General features: G+C 39.0%; 1 protein-coding gene across 1 annotated transcript; it reads left to right on the top strand.

Moving 5' to 3' along the window:
* Positions 1 to 367: 367 nt before the first annotated feature.
* On the top strand, positions 368 to 2,039 carry LOC139883135 (gibberellin 2-beta-dioxygenase 6-like). The gene is made up of 3 exons (XM_071867348.1): positions 368 to 1,003; positions 1,148 to 1,379; positions 1,618 to 2,039. Exons 1-3 carry the CDS (start codon positions 368 to 370, stop codon positions 2,037 to 2,039), a joined length of 1,290 nt encoding a protein of 429 aa, XP_071723449.1.
* Positions 2,040 to 16,921: the final 14,882 nt, after the last annotated feature.

Raw genomic sequence — 16,921 nt, 5'->3', positions numbered from 1 at the left:
GCGGAAAGCCGATTGCTGTTTGCGAAAAGCTAAAGTTGATTTTGATGGATTGAGACGATGAAACATGACAATATAGTACGAACTTTACCTGCTCACTCTTGGGTGCGCTGCGATCGATTCTATATACTGTACCTGGATTAGTACCTGATTCCAAACTGTCGCTACTTGGAGCAGCTCCCCACCTCTTACCCGCTTTGTCGCCTTCTATTTGTGCTCTTTCATTCTCTCTTCTCTCCCCGCCTATAAATACCCTATCGGCTCCCAGCCAACCCACATTCTCTTCACACACCGTTGCACTGATAGGCTCAAACTCAGACCCACCCCTTCTGACCAACTTCACCCAACTCCTCCAATCCAGAATACCAACATGATGACACCCCAGGAGTATCAGCTCCCAGTGATAGACCTGAGTCAGCCATGTGCAAAGGAGAACATATTCCAGGCCGCCAAAAAATATGGACTCCTCCAGGTGGTGAACCATGGGATCAGCAGGGAGCTGCTTGGGAATGTGACGAGGGAGGCGGTTAAGCTGTTCGAGACACCCCTTGAGACCAGGGCCCGCTCTGGCCTCCTCAACAACTCCTCCCCCTGGGGCACTTCCCCTGCCCAGTTCTCCCACCATGTCCCCCTCGTGAAGATTTACGACCCCTCTTGCCACGGCCAATTCACCTCTCTCGGTGGAGTGATGAGGGCGTTGGCCCCCGCCATGTTTGGGCTAGCCAGGACGCTGGCGGGGGTCCTAGAGGAGAGCCTCGGGCATCAGGGCCGCAGCACGTTGAACGAGAAATGCGACGACAACACGTGCTTCCTCCGGCTGATCCAATCCCCGGTGTGCCCGCTCTCGCCGGAGAGGTTCTGGCCGTTGCCCCATGCGGACAGTGACTTCCTGACCATTCTCTACCAGGATCAGGTAGGAGGCCTCCGGCTCCTCAAGGACTCCCGATTCGTCGTGGTCAAGCCCATCCGTGACGCTCTCGTTGTCAGCATTGGAGACCTTCTTCAGGTAACGAAAAAAAGAAAGCACAAATTCAAAACGATGATTATCCAATCAATGCTCATCCAATTCTTCAATGCTCAGACTTTCCTTGTGTCTTGAATGAGCAATGATTAACGCGGGTATGAATTGCTCGTCTTCTTTTTTGGGCAGGCGTGGAGCAATGACGTGTACAGGAGTGTGGAGCAAAAGGTGGAGAAAAACAGGGAGGTGGAAAGATACTCCGTTGCTTTCTCCCTCTGCCCTTCGCCCGGCTCTCAGATCGGGCGCTGCAGAAAGCCCTCCGTCTACAGAAAGTTCACTTGTGGTGAATACCGGAAGCAAGTTCAAGAGGACATCAAAAGAACCTGCCGTAAAGTTGGTCTTCCACGTTTCAGGCAAATAGGTATGTAAACACAGTTCCTTCAATTGAAATATACGAAATTCATCCTATGGCGACCTCCATGGTTTATACTAATACATAATTCCGAGAAATGATTAGTTTATTAAATAAAAATGAAAGAGAAGAAGAAAGAAAGAGAAGGAAAGAGACAAAAAGAGACTTTTTTAGGTGTCACATGACGTATCTGAAATGAAAACCCTGCAGTGGTCGGCCTCTGACGTAACCCGCTTTGTTTGTGCAGAGAGGAATATATCTGACGTCTCCACGGAGTTGGTGTTCTACGACGACCCGTGGAGGATCAGGAAGAAGCTAACGAAAAGCGACCTCGACCAATTGTCGCGGCTCCTGCTTCCGCAAGACTGCGTGAAGGCCCATGTGCTTCGGTGGATGAAGAAGGAGATGGTGGGCAAGGTCGAGAGTAAGGAGGGGATGGAGGTCGATGTGATAAACGAGGACACAGGTGGCGAGCACCGGCTCGTGTTCCGCTACTGGGCATCGTCGGGGTGCTACGTGCTGAACGGTGGCTGGAGCAAGCTGTTCGTCAATGGGGGAAAGTTGAACATCGGGGACGAGATCGGGATGTACTGGGACACTATCTCTTGCAAGTTCCACTTTACGGTCCTTCAGAAGGTTGCTTGCGGCACAAGCAACCCGGCGGCTTGAGCTTTCTTTGGAAAGTATCTGCGAAAGGATCTTGTTCTCTTTATTTTACTTTTTGTGTGCTTCGATGTTGGCTTGTGATCGGGGAAAGTCAAAACAAGTACCATGGAAAAGTAGTCCCGCACAAATCAACACCAATAAATTCTCTTTCCCATACCGTACTTTTATGTTCGCAAGTGATATGATTGATTAAATTCCGACATAATTTGTTTGCATCCTATTGCGTAATCGAGTTTGTAATTTCTGGATCTTATTGTTGATTTGGAATTGTACTACTTTATTTGAATATAATAAAACGATCTTCTTTCGCATAAGATATCCTCCGTCTGAAGTTAGCACATAACCTTAATTTTTTTGAATTATTTTTTTATTAAAAATATTTCGTTGTGGGAATAATTTCGACGAAATTCTAACAATGAATTATTTTGCCATTAAACGGTGGATCTTTTTTCAAGTTCTAATTTGCTGCAATGCTAAATTTTTATGGAAGCCCTTAAAGCATCAAAACCTTTTCCCCTTAAAGCACAATCGACAAAAGCGATGGCGGAAGCCCCCCAGTAACTAAATCATACGAAGCCGGCCCGTTCCACAGTTCACAAGGTGTCAACTATCAACGCAGTGTGGAATACAAGACGAGGACTTTTCCAATAGACTTCTTTAATGTTTTTCCCCTTCAGCGAAACAATGATTTCATAAAGGTTCGACTTTTGAGAGACAAGAAGAAGAGGAAGATAGGGGATGCTACGATCCATGAAAACCAAACAATTCCTAATTGAATATGTGTTCTTAAGAGATACTAGACAACACGTGGATTAGTGACTTCTGTACTTTGTTATATTAAATTATCATGTTTTAGGAAACATATAGTCTTATGCCCCTCTCCCCACAAGCATGCAGTCATTACACTACCTTTGATCCTTTTCCTCTAATCCAACTTGAATGAGTAAATACTTTGTATTAAAGAAGCGGGCACTTTACAATTTGATTTTGCGCAACCGTAGTTCGATCACTCTCAACAATATAAGGTGCAAAATCTGTGGGATTTCTACACTTCTAAAATTATAAGGACCCAAGCTCATGCGGGCGCCCGTCCCGTCCCCACTTGTCGCGTGCGCGTGCCCAACGAGGCGTGAATTGCCGATGCACTTCTAATTCGGTGCAATGCTAGATTCTTTGATGTTCTTTTCCTCAGGAAGGCTGTGTCGTGAGAATAAAGGACAGGCGAGTCTTGAGGAAGGAAGAGAGGAGACGCTGGGACCCACCTATGCATATGGTAATGAACGTGGACTGCGTAATAGAAAGATTACACGGGCCGTGTACTTCAAATTAATTCAAAAGAGGGAGTCCATCCCAGGGATCCACACTTTTCATTCAAATTGAATATGTTTTCTTCAAAAAAAAAAAATACTAGACAACCACGTGGATTAATAACAATTTGCACCGGGATTAGTACCTTGAGTCCAAACAAGAATTTGGCTGCAAGAAAACAAGAAGATTTCTCAGTACTTTTCATAGGAAATTTTTGTCCCCTTCTATAATACGCCCGTCTCGTCGGCTTCGAAGCAAAACAACGAAAAGAAAGATAGGAAAAAGGTGCGATGACTGAGTGAGCGTACGATAGAGAAAAGTGCCAATTGCGCGAGGGCCTCTTTCTTGTCCTCTTATGCTTTTGTGCCACAATTAGGCCTCCCTACCCAACAATTATTTCCTCGTACAACCATCAACGGCTTTGAAGAATGTTCCGCACAATTGATCAAATCACTCACGAAAATCAATTCGATTATCAAGTCAGCTTGTGTAGTTGGTTAATTATATTGAGCTCGTGTTGCTCCATATTGCACACTGCAATTGGCATGAAATTGCTACGTGATCATTCGTTACTTTGTCCCTCTAGTTCTTGGAGTTCTATACCTTGTGTCTTCTTTCTAAACTTACACGATGCCCTAGTGAGCTTTGTTAGGTCATCATGTCGAGAAGACCAGCGCTAAAGAAGTTTAGCAAATAAAATAAAATAAAAATCAAAGTAGGAAGATAGCAGGGTCAAAAAGTGAAATTATGGTAACGGTCGATTGAAAAAGTCAATGTGTTTTTGATCCGTAAGGCCACTTCTTGTGTGCACGCACGCAATGATAGAGAATAAAAGATCAGTGCCCAGAGCCAAGGCGCCCCTGTGCAGTCTTTTTTTCTGCTCTCGACTACAACGACTAGACAACTGGCTAGAAAAGATTGTCGGTTATTGCTGATGGTGGTCCTGACATTGGAAGAATAAGTGTGATAATCACGTTATATCCAATTCTCGGTGTTGGATTTCAAGTTGACGGAAGACGATTTACCTTTATCCGATGCACAAACAACAATTAATCACGGAACGAACGTTGAATTGCGGACGAATCACGAACAAAACTATCTCACGTCGGTCTGAATACAATCACAAGGAAAGCATCCAATTTCCACAGTGTAAATGCCGATTGTTCTTTGTAAAACTGAAATAGAATGCCTTCTCCCTTTTATAGAAATAGAATAAACAAATGAGAGAATTTTCTGATTGTATGCTCTACCAACCATTCCAACGGTTGTGTTCGAGAGACTCTTATATGTCTCCCTTCGTACCCTTTCAAAAAATATATTTCCATTGTAACGTATCAAGTCTATACGGTGAGATCCAATCGTACTCCATCATAGACGTACTAGTTAAAGTACAACATCTCCTACTTGGACATGATAGGCTTGATAGCGCTCTATCAAGAATATAATGCATTCAACATTTATCAATTTTACAAAAAAAATTCATACTGGCAAGTAAGCTGTGCGACCAATGAGTACACCTACACTTGAGAGCTCAAATTATGCACCTATTAGGGATGACATAATGGTTACAACCCCAAAAAGAAATAACCAATCGATATCTCACAGTGCCCCAGACATATTTTGTTATATCAATCCAAATATACATATCCCTTAAATGTTATACTTGACTATCCTGAAAAACACACCATGTATTTACAATAATATCCGCAACTACATAAGGCAAGATAATTGGTCAACCAGTAAATACATATGATAGATGTAAAACAACAATAGTCTTCCTTCGCACTCATGTATCTCTCTTTTTCAGAACAACTGCTTTCCTAGACACGTCCCATAATGATATATCTATTCATGACCACCAATAACATATTAAAATAGCAACATTGATCTTCACTTCGAGAATATAGTCAGAGGTAAGATAGGGAACATAATGAGGTAAATTATAAATTACCTCAAGGGCTCACATGATGAGTAAATAGGGATAATTTTATTTATCTTCCCTTATTGGTCGTACAATACACATGTAGTATAAATTACATGCTATAGTGAATTACTCTTTCTATAAGAGCGTATGTCATTTATCAAAAATATCAATTATACAAATTTTAGCCTATACATAGTCATGTGCTCTTCATGTACTCATGTTTAGCTCAAGTGTTATATCAACTCGTTTCTATAGCGCTCAATTAAGTACTCGCATTCGGCATCTTTCAAGCATACATGATTGTGGGACTATTATGTTTGGTCTTGTTATAAACAAATCATAGACCTCATCTTAATTTCAATCAAGGTGACATATTTTATGTACCAGACTTGCTTTTTAGCATTTATTTGTACATAATGTCTTATCTCAACGTGCTATTTAAAGCACTTGAGGCGATTGCTCATGTGAGTGAGCCAATCATTGCCTACTGACATACTTTTCAATAATATATGTGTGTAATTATAATCTCATACCGTATTCGTACTTATTGATAAAAACATCAAGTCATTAATAAACAAACAAGTACAATACATATGTTCACAAATACATAAACCAATGATCTTCTACAATAACACATATCACATTCTACGCAATCCTAGTGACATTCCGTGAGTCAAGAATATGTCGCTAGGAATAGCTTTCATAAATGGATCGGCAACCATTCTATTGGTTGAAACATATTGTAGGATCACTTCTTTTTGCGCTATTATATCTCTTATGAAGTTGTTCTTTATGTCAATATGCTTTGTTCTTCCATAATACTTGGGATATTTCACATAGGCAATGGCTGCTTGACTGTCGCAATAAACTGTCACTGGTCTTGAAACCTTAGTGAAAGTGGCTAAATTTTCTAAGAAATGTTTTAGCTATAATGCTTTTTGCACTATGGTAGACCATGCAATAAATTTTGCCTCCATCGTAGATAAGGCCATGCATGTCTGTTTCTTGCTATTCAAAGAAATTGTACATCCATTGAGCAAAAACACGTGTCTAGAAGTCGATTTATGCTTATCCAAGTCTCCACCCCAATCGACACCTGAATAGTCTAATAGGCATAAATCATTCCCTAGGTAACAAAGTCAACAGTCCATGGTGGTCTTTAAGTATCTCAAGATCCTCTTCACTACCTTCCAGTGTGCTTGACCAGGATTTGATTGATATCGGCTCACCAACCTCACAGCATAACATATGTCGGGTCGAGTACACATCATAGCATACATCAAACTTCCGACCGCACTAAAGTAAGGAATAGTTTCCATTAATTTAATTTCTTATGGAGTATTCATCTAAGTTTTTAGGCCTTCGCCTTGCATGACAGGGGTATCAATAGGATTATAATGCTGTATATTAAAACGCTCAAGAATCTTCATTATATAAGACCCTTGAGATAAAGTAAGGAGTTTCCTTGATCGATCTCTTTCGATCTTAACTCCTAATATATAAGCAGCTTCTCTCATATCCTTCATTTCAAAATTGGATGACAACCATTCTTTTATGGTGATAACCAAAATCTTGTCATTTCCATCCAATAGAATATCGTCAACATAAAGTGATAAAATCACAAATTTACCTTCGGACCGCTTGACATATACACAGTGATATTTTTCGATCATCATGAAACCAAAAGTTGTTATTGCTCGATGAAAACAAAGATACACATATATTGAGCGATGAAACTTGCAAACTTTATACTATTGACCTTTAGTTATGAAACTTATTGGTTGTTTCATATAGATTTCATAATCTAGTTCTCCATTGAGAAATGTCGTTTTTACATCTACCTGATGTAATTCAAGGTTCAAATGTGCAACGATGGCTAGAATAAGGCGTATTGAGGCAAACTTTACAACTGGTGAAAATGTTTCCTCATAATCTATACTTTCTTGTTGAGTATAATCTTTCGTCACAAGGCAAGCCTTATACTTTTCAATGGATCCATCTGCTTTTCGCTTAATCTTGAAGACCTATTTGTTTTCAATGGCCTTACGATTTGGTGGTAGATCAACCAACTCCCAGACATGATTTGCTTTCATTGACTCCATTTCGTCTTCCAAAACTTTTCTTCAATCTTTCTTATCAGAGAATAAGAGAGCCTCTTGAACAGTCTTAGGCTCGGCATCGTCTTTTTGAGCAATCATAAATGCTTCCCATTTAATCTCAAAACGACGACGATTAATACTTTTACGATTACTTTTACGCAATTGAATTTCTCTCGAATTCAATTCGTTAGGTGATGCAACACTCCCACTAGGTCTTGCATGTTGAGATAAATTTTCATTTCTCTCTACAACATCAGTGGGTGTGTTATCATGATCTTCTATCTCATATAATTGGAAATCCATATCAATCTCACATCTATTAGGAAAATTATTCTCTAAGAACGTGACATATCGTAACTCTATTTCGGTTACACTTCCATCAGCTTGTTCACCTATCAACACGTACAATTTGGAGTGTTCAGAATATCTTATAAAGATATATTTCTTCCCTCTATGTCCTAATTTGTCATATTTATGGGAATAATCATAAACATAAGCTGCACATCCCCATGGATGTAGACTACTCAAGTATGGTTTCCTACCAGTTAATAATTCATAAGGGGTAGAAGTGACCGATTTTGAGAGCACTCGGTTAAGTATATAGACAACAGTTAATAATGCATCTCCCCAATAGGAGATATGTAAATTTGCTTGCGCTATCATAGACCTAATAATTTCCAATACGGTTCTATACCTTCTCTCAGCTACCCCATTTTGTTGTGGAGTATTAGGAATAGTCAATTGTCATATAATTCCCTTTTCATCACAAAGAGCCTTGAATTACTCCAATAGATACTTATGTCCACGATCGGTTCTTAATATCTTTATTATTTTGTTCAATTGATTTTCTACCATCGCTATATATTATCTAAAGTAGTCTAATGCTTATGACTTATGGGAAATCAGAAAGACATAACCGAAATGTGTAAAGTCATCTATGAAAGTAATGAAATATGAGGCTCTATGTCTCGCTCTCACATTCAAAGGACCACAAATGTTAGAATGTATGAGATGCAATAAAAATTCAACTCTAGTCCATTTACTAAATGGTTTTCTAGTTATTTTTCCCGCTAGACAATGTTCACATACAGATAGGCTAACATTAGTGAGTGACCCTAAAAGGCCTTTTCTAACTAATCTTTACATTCTTTGCAATCCAATGTGACTTAATCTAGCATGCTAAGTACTTGCATCAATTTTAACATTACTAAAAGATGCAATTAAAGAAAAACAACAATCGACATTAACATTGTATTGATCATAGTCAATGTCTAACACCATAAAACCATTCGATACGTGACATGAACCATAATAAACTGTTCCATATAAAATGTCAACACAATCACCATGGAAATTCAATACATAACATAAGCTAAGAAGAATAACTATAGAGACCAAGTTTCATTGAATATCTGGAGCATAAAAGACATTATGCAGGAATAGGTTTCGACCATCACGTAAAATTAATTTACATGTGTCGATATCCTTCACTTCAACTCTTTAAGTTATTCCCAACATATATCCATCTTCTTCCAAGCTGTATTCGACGATACTCCATAAATGCTTCTCGGTCTCTAACTACGTGGTTTGTTGCTCCTGAGTCTATAGTCTACATTGGATGAGATTCAGCAAGTATTACAGTACTAGAAACAAAAGTATTACTCAAAGTAATGGAGTAATAGGGTACCTTTTTTTGGCTCAGTGCATTCACGAGTAAAGTGACCCATCTTGCCATAATTGTAGCACTCCATCTTGGCCTTGTCCTTCTTCCTACCACGCTTCTTGCGTCGAAAGGTCTGAGCCATTTTTGGTGCATAATCAGTCTTTTTCCCTGAAGATTCCTCTTGTGCTTGAAGGCCGAAACTTTGCATGAACTCGATTCAGCAACATAAGGGGTAAGAGACAGGTTGCAAAATATGAGTGTTGGTTTTGTCACAAAATTGAACACCGGAGGTTTCAATGTGAAGCCTACAAAAAGAAGCAGTAAGATGAGAATCAATGAGCTAATGTAGTTAGCGATGAATCTTTGCTAGATAACATGTGTTTGTCTGCAGGGTTTGACTTGACAATAGATAAATTTATTGATTTCAGTGCTTTTTTTCATTGCACCTCGCAAAAAGACATATTTGATAATTATGCTAGTGGAGATTTCAGACAAGTGGTCGTGGGAAACAGCCACATGTGTCCCATTGTTAGGAAAGAAACTATTATTGTGAACATCTCAGGTGGATGACGTTTAGTTTTGCGTGAAATTAGGCATATTCCAGAATTAAAGAAAAACTTGATTTCAATTAGTAAACTTGACCAAGAAGGTTTGGTAATAATCTTTGGCTGCGAAGAGTGGAAGATAACCTCATGGACAAGAGTAGTAGTAAAGGTAAAGTGTACGGGTACACTTTACCTTCTCCAAGGAGATAATATTAGTGATATGGTTGTAACTACAATGGCTACAGATAATTTGTCTACTTTTTAGCATTATCGTTTGGGACATCTTGGTGAAAAAGGTGTAAAACAGTTACACTCGAGAAAATTACTTCCAAGTTTGCAAAAATTTAAGTTAGATTTTTGTGAGAATTGTATTTATGGAAAACAAAAAGTTGTTAGCTTTCAACTGAATGGGCGACAAAATAAATGCCAAAAGCTAGAGTTAGTTCATATTGATGTATAGGGATCTGCTCAAGAACTCTCTTATGGTGGTAAGAGATATTTTGTCACCTTCATTGATAATGCGACAAGGAAGACTTGGGTCTATGATCTTAGAGAAAAGTAGAAGTTTTCGGGATGTTCAGAATGTGGAAAATCATGGTAGAAAAAGAAACAGGTTATTAGATTAAAGCTCTGAAGTTTGATATTGGTGTTGAATACACGAGTAAAGAATTTGCAGATTATTTGAGTCGAGAAAACATAATCATGGGTTAAAGATTGTTCCTAGAACTCCTCAAGAGAATGGTATAGCTGAAAGGTTGAACAAGACTATTCCAAAATGTGCGAGATGAATGAGGTTACACGCAGGTCTCCCGCTATACTTATAGGCTGCCATAGTTGGTGCAGTTGTTTATCTTATTAACAGAAATCCATCTAGTGCATTTGATGGAGAAATACCACAAAAACGGTGGTAAGGTAAAAAGATTAATTATTCACATCTAAAGGTGTTTGGTTGTATTGCATATGCTTTGATTGACAGGGAAGATAGGAAAAAGCTTGATGCTAAGTCTAAGAAGTGCGTTTTTATTGGGTACAGTGGCAATGAGTATGGTTATAGGCTTTGGGATTATAAGAATAACAAAGTCATCCGCAGTCGCAATGTGGTATTTCATGAAGAAAAGATGTACAAGGATTGTTAGACAGAGGATGAGAAGGTAGTAGAACCAGAATATGTTGAATTAGACACAAAGCCTGTGAAGATGTTTTCAGTAAATCAAAGTGCACTTGAAAGAGAGGTTCAAGATGAGCCTATTATTAGTGAAGAGGTAGTTCAAGAGGAACGCAGTGATTCGGAGCAAATTAATGACCCTGAAGTACCTATCTTGAGAAGGTCTACACGTGTGAGAAAACTAAAGGTAATTTTTTATTCATCAGCTAATACTGTTCTAAGCCATGTCTTATATACGGATTCAGGGGGACTGGAGACTTACGATGAGGAAAAGGTAGACACGTCTCACTTGCAATGGGAGTGTGCTATGAAAAACGAGATGAGCTCGTTACTTTAGAACAAAACTTGGGAGTTGACCAAGTTGCCCACAGGTAAAAAAGCTTTATTAAACAAATGGGTGTACATGATTAAGAATGAAGCAGATTGTAGTATTAGATACAAGGTGAGACTTGTAGTCAAGGGCTTTTCTAAAAAAGAATGGATCTACTACTCCGAGATATTTTCACTTGTAGTGAAAATGACATCAATTAGAGTTCTACTAAGTATAGTTGCAGTGGAGGATCTTCATCTTGAGCAGTTAGACATAAAAACAACATTTTTACACGGTGACTTAGATAAAGAACTATACATGGCACAACCTAAGAGTTTTGAAATTAAAGGTAAGTAGCACATGGTATGTCGCTTAAAGAAAAGCTTGTATGGCTTGAAACAAGCTCAGCAGCAATTGTACCTAAAATTTGATGGTTTCATGAAAGAAAAAAGATTTACACACTGTGAGTTTGAGCACTGTGTTTACTTTCGCCGGCCTAGGGCGAGGCTCGAGCTAGCTTGTGGCCGGTCGCCGGCCGCCACCAAAGAAGAAGATGAAAAGGAAAGAAAGAAAAGAAAAGAAAAATTAAAAACTCAACTTAAAATAAAAAGAAAAATAAAAAGAAAAAAGAAAGCATAAAAATAAAATGAAAATGTATTGGTAAAAAGAAGCCGGATGGAAGAAGTTATGGAAAAAGTTTTCCACTTTTGAAGTGGAAAACATTTTTCTCACTTTTAAAGGTGTTTTTTCCAATGATGAAAAATATTTTCCTTGACTAATTCATTTTCTGTGAAACGAAAATTGGAAAATTCAAAAAACGTTTTCTCATAAGTCATTTTCCACGAAACGAATGGACCCTAAATTGATATTTTTCCCCCAGAAATTATGAGTTTTCTAGATAAGAAACTTGCTGTCAATATCCATAAGCCCAAGAAAATATTGTGCATGTGGTGTTGCATAGGTTCTTAGAAAGTATCGAAAGCCAAAAGAGGATCAAGACCAACCCATGGAGGACAAACATGATGGACCCTAGGAAAGATATTGTGCATGTGGTGTTGCATTGATGCAATGATTAATTCTTGGGTGTCAGTGGAACCTTTCCCTTGAAGCACAACTGACGAAAGCGATAGTGAAAGTCCCATTGTTGCTCACGTCATCCTTACCCAACAAGACGTGAATTGTCTCCGCATAAAAGGTTGTCAGAAAAGCTTCTTTAACGTTTTTCCCTTCAATCAAACAATTTCATAAAAGGTTGTCATAAAAGCTTGTGTCGGGAGTGTTAAAATATGTCTCGAGTTTGAGTTCAATGTGAAATTTCGAATATTTTGAATTTGATATGTTGTGGACGTTCAAAATTAAGCAAAGAATATCCGAAGATCAACTTCCCAAAGTTTGAATCTGCGTTGGAGAATTTGGCCGCTAAAATAGGAAAGTTCAACTTTGACTTGGACTTGGATTTTGTTTAAAATATAGAGAGATATGTTTTGGATAAAATCGGGCAAGATAGAAAACATAATCCTATGAGAAGTTGGCTAAAGAATAAAGGTCTTACTTATATATATAGACTTGTGGCCATGGATGGAAGAAGATTGATTATGAAGAATTGGTCTTGAAGCGCCGTCTTGTCATCGAGTGCTTGGGAGGGATTTTCTTTGTTGTTCTTGTCCATGAATTACATCCAAGAAAGATTAGTGTTTGTAGCCGATTTAAATCTTGTGATAAGATTTGTGTGTAATTCTTTCGTGAGATTGATTATTTCTTGAGGCATTTCGGGGCTAAACACTTCGTGCGTTATTGGGTGTAATTGGGGCTTGGGAAATACCGAAAGAGTGTTTGAGTGACTTGAGTGTGTAATATCCTTGTATTGCTTGATTTATAATGAAATTCGATGTTGTTCTCCCCGTGGACATAAGTCTTTCGGCCAAACCACGTAAATCCGGTGTCCAATTTATTTTCTTATTATGTCTATGTTATTGTTTGATCGTTCGCATTTTGCAACAAGTGGTATTAAAGCCAAGTTTTGGCTAAGTTGAAGCAAATCGATGATGACAGAAGAAGTAAAAGTGAGAATCGACAAATTTGATGGGAAGGATTTTAATTTCTGGAAGATGCATATTGAAGATTATCTTTATCAGATGAAACTACACTTACCCTTATCTGGGGAGAAACTAGAGTCGATGAAGTAAGCTGATTGGGATTTGTTGGAAAGACGAGCTATGGGTGTTATTTGACTAACGTTGGCTCGTAACATTGCGTTTAACATCCTGAAGGAGAAGACCACTATTGATTTGATGCAAGCCCTATCAGATATGTACGAGAAGCCATTTGCGATCAACAATGTCTATTTGATGCGACGTCTGTTTAATTTGAAGATTAGTGAAGGTGTGTCAGTTGTAGATCATATCAATGAATTCAATGTAATTGTTAGTCAATTGAGTTTAGTTGAGATTGATTTTGAAGATGAGGTACGTGCTTTGATTTTGTTATCCTCATTGCCTCATAGTTGGAATACTACTGTTACTGCTGTTAGTAATTCCTCTAGGTCAACAAGTTTAACGTTTGATGGGATTCGAGATTCAATTCTGAGCTGTCGCGACCTACCTCTCAGGGGGATGGAACATGTTTAGGGGTATTGCCTAAAGGATTGACCTAAGGACCATGATTAGGTGTGGGCTCTCCCAAGCCCATACCCCACGTGACATTTGGATATTTTTAAGAAAATTTCACGAAAAAAGGAGTTGCCACTAGCCTATTGGGGTCGGCTAAAAACCAAGTGAGCCTTGGGAGTATACCTTACTTCCTACGCAACCATAAAATCTAAGTTCGGGGACTTGATTACACTAATTAATCAATTAGTGCCATTTCAGTACCTAATCTTGTTCATTAAGAAAATATTTTTTTTTTGTCAGGCAGTTTGGGTTGATTATATACCTATCCACTAACATGTGAAGTAATTATGTGGGTGCACAATTATTAAAGTAACAATTGGCAGCTGATGAAAGCATTTAAATGAATTGCATATGAGAGCACACATTTAACATTAAGGAACAGATAAATGCTAATACTAACTAGACTAAATGGAAGCCAAAATCAACATACCAAAATTGCATAATCAAAGGTATTCGTCTTTAAGGGCAACTATGACCTCTTGAGTAGGATTATAAATTGAAAGACTTCCATTTTTTAAGAGAAAATAAACCAAGAGATTAATCTAAACTTTGTTGAATGAATTTTAATTTTAAGTTTTTACGATTTTATTTTTTGGAATTTTTTTTGGGATTTTTCGAAAACCTTTTTTTAATTTTTTTATTAATTAATTTTAATTGATTTTTTTGTTCTTTTTAATATTTATTTATTGTTGATAAAAAAGGAATTCTGACCAGGTCATGAGACCTGACCCAACTAAACAGACTCGAACCATATTCTATCGCGTTAAACTAAAAACATTAACCCTAAAAGGCTGCTTGGAATTAATTATAAAAGCCCATAAATTTTTGGGATAATACCCTAAAAAACCCCAAACTGGTACACTTGTGACAAATTTACCCCAAACTATTTTTTTGACCACCAAAAACCCCAAACTGGTATACTTTTGACAAATTTATCCCAAACTGGTACACTTGTGACAAATTTACCCTATATTAGTTTTCGTTAAATTTTATTCTCAAATTATTAAGTTAAATGACACGTGACAGTTAACCAGTATATCAATTTAGGATTTTACGTTCCGTTTGTCACGATTTACAATTTTTATGATTTTTTGTGGTATTAATCCAATTTAGCATAGGGTATATTTGTCACAAATTTACCAATTTAGGGTTTTTTGCAGTCGAATAAATTAGTTTGGGGTAAATTTGTCATAAATGTACAAGTTTAGGGTTTTTTATAATCAGTCGGGGTAAATTTGTCACAAGTTTATCAGTTTGGGGTTTTTTATGGTCAAAAAAATAGTTTGGGGTAAATTTGTCACAAGTGTACCAGTTTGGGGTTTTTTAAGGTATTATCACTAAATTTTTTAACTCTTTTTGCGGGCCACATTTGAAATGAGTCCAGCGCACAGCAGAAAACCCTAGCGCACTTTTCACATTTTTTTTCTTTTTATTTTCTTTTAATTATTTTCTCTTTTTTTTTTCCTTTTCGATTTTGTCTTTTCGTGCTGCACTCTTTTCTCTGCATTCTTCCTTTCCAAAGCAAATTTTTGCTTTCTTTTTCTATATTTTGTTTTATTTTTTTACTTTTTCTATATCTGTCTTTTTCTTTTTTTCTTTTTTTTTTTGCCTCTTCCCCTTTTGTCTCCTTCCCCTTCGTGCGTTCTACTCCTCTACACCTTCTTCACCGAACGTCTCCCTCCGTCTACAATTTATTTCTATGAACTAAAACTCTTAACACCAACATTTCTTTGGCTGCCGACCCATATTCTACATAGTGCATCGACGACGAAAGTCCAGCAACAACATCAGGTTTGGTCCACTGACCCACCTCGCGACCTACGGCTTCGCAACAGACCAGCCGCGATAGGGGTGGTGCTGTAGCAAGATGCCGCATTTCTGAGTCCAACTGAGGCGTGACGGCACCGCCTTGACCAAGCCGAGCCTAATGCTCAACTCTCATCCGACCGGAGGCGGCTCGATGGCCACAAGAGCCACCGCCTGTGCCCCAAAACAAAAGAGATTTGCAGCCTTCGTGTGTCGCAACAAGAGCAACCGCGGGTCGAGTGGCGTGGCAACGTTTAAGATGCTAAAAAATCACATGAAAACCTCGGCTAGGTGGGACGGTGCCTAAACAACTCGACTCCCGTTTAAAACGACGAAACAAGACTAGATCTCATTCAGACATTTTACCGAACAAGTGGAATGCACTCCCGAATCGCAAGGTTTCTAGCTCAACCAGGACCCGAACCCAAACTGAGACTCTCACCAACAAATAATAAGACATACAACAACCAGAGAGGGAGTGGATGGGGCCGGAGTTCACGCAAACCAGTCGATCAAAAACTCCGGCCCGGGATGCACAGAACAAGGTGAAAACAGGGTGAGGACCTACCGGATTCAACTTGAGGACGTTGGCCGAGGGGTCATCCGGCGGGGCTTGTACGCAGCTGAAGTGACGGTTGAAGCTCCCTTGCTCTCCGTTAGTCACTTCCTCGCTCGGACTTCTTCTCCCTCTCGATTTCTCTCTGGTTCCTCTCAGCTCCTCCTTAGCTCTCTTGGTTTCTCATAGTTCCAGAAGAGGGGCATCGGGGAGCTGGATTTTGTGCACAGTCGAGCCTCTCTTTGGCTCTTTACCCTCTCTCAAGTGTTTCTCTTGCTCCAGCTCTCACTCTTGAGCACCTCTCTCGCTCAAGCTCTCCCTCTTTTCTCCTGTCTCTCATGGTTCCCCTTGCAAATGAGTGAGACCCTCACTTTTAAGGGTGACCAGTAGGCGCGCATGGCCTCTGCCACTGCCAGCTTGCTGGCCAGATTGATCCCAACTCGCGGATCAAGCTGCCATCTACCCCTCATGATCTCCTGCTCCTCTCTGTCTTCGCTGCTGTTTCTTCTTTTTTGCAGGTTTGAGCTCGAGAGAGAGAAGACATATGGGATGGGCCGCGAAGGAGGAAAAGATGCCAGGCTGGGCCTAGGCCCATGCGAGGGGGAAAGAAGAGGAAGGAAGGGGGACGGGTTGGGCCATGGCCGGATTTAGCTCGACCCGACCTCTATGCATTTTTTTTTAATGTTTTGTTTTGTTTTTCTTTACTTTTTTTTGTTGTTTTGTTGTTTTTTTTTCTCTTTTAATTTTTTTTAACTCTTTTGTTTTTGAATAATAATTTTTTTTGACTAATTCCTAACCTTTAACACTACTTTAAATTAATTAACTTAGGTGAAAGTTAGG

Source organism: Rutidosis leptorrhynchoides, unplaced genomic scaffold, assembly GCF_046630445.1.
Source record: "Rutidosis leptorrhynchoides isolate AG116_Rl617_1_P2 unplaced genomic scaffold, CSIRO_AGI_Rlap_v1 contig36, whole genome shotgun sequence".
NCBI classification, from domain to species: Eukaryota; Viridiplantae; Streptophyta; class Magnoliopsida; order Asterales; family Asteraceae; genus Rutidosis; species Rutidosis leptorrhynchoides.
This window is presented reverse-complemented; position numbering and strand designations above follow the sequence as displayed.

What these genes read in the sequence shown, in the direction of transcription:
- LOC139883135 (XM_071867348.1), top strand. Translation starts at nt 368, where the DNA reads ATGATGACACCCCAGGAGTATCAGCTCCCAGTGATAGACCTGAGTCAG. An exon ending in GCATTGGAGACCTTCTTCAG is followed by an intron (nt 1,004 to 1,147) that starts GTAACGAAAAAA and finishes TTTTTTGGGCAG; the next exon opens with GCGTGGAGCAATGACGTGTA. An exon ending in TCCACGTTTCAGGCAAATAG is followed by an intron (nt 1,380 to 1,617) that starts GTATGTAAACAC and finishes TTGTTTGTGCAG; the next exon opens with AGAGGAATATATCTGACGTC.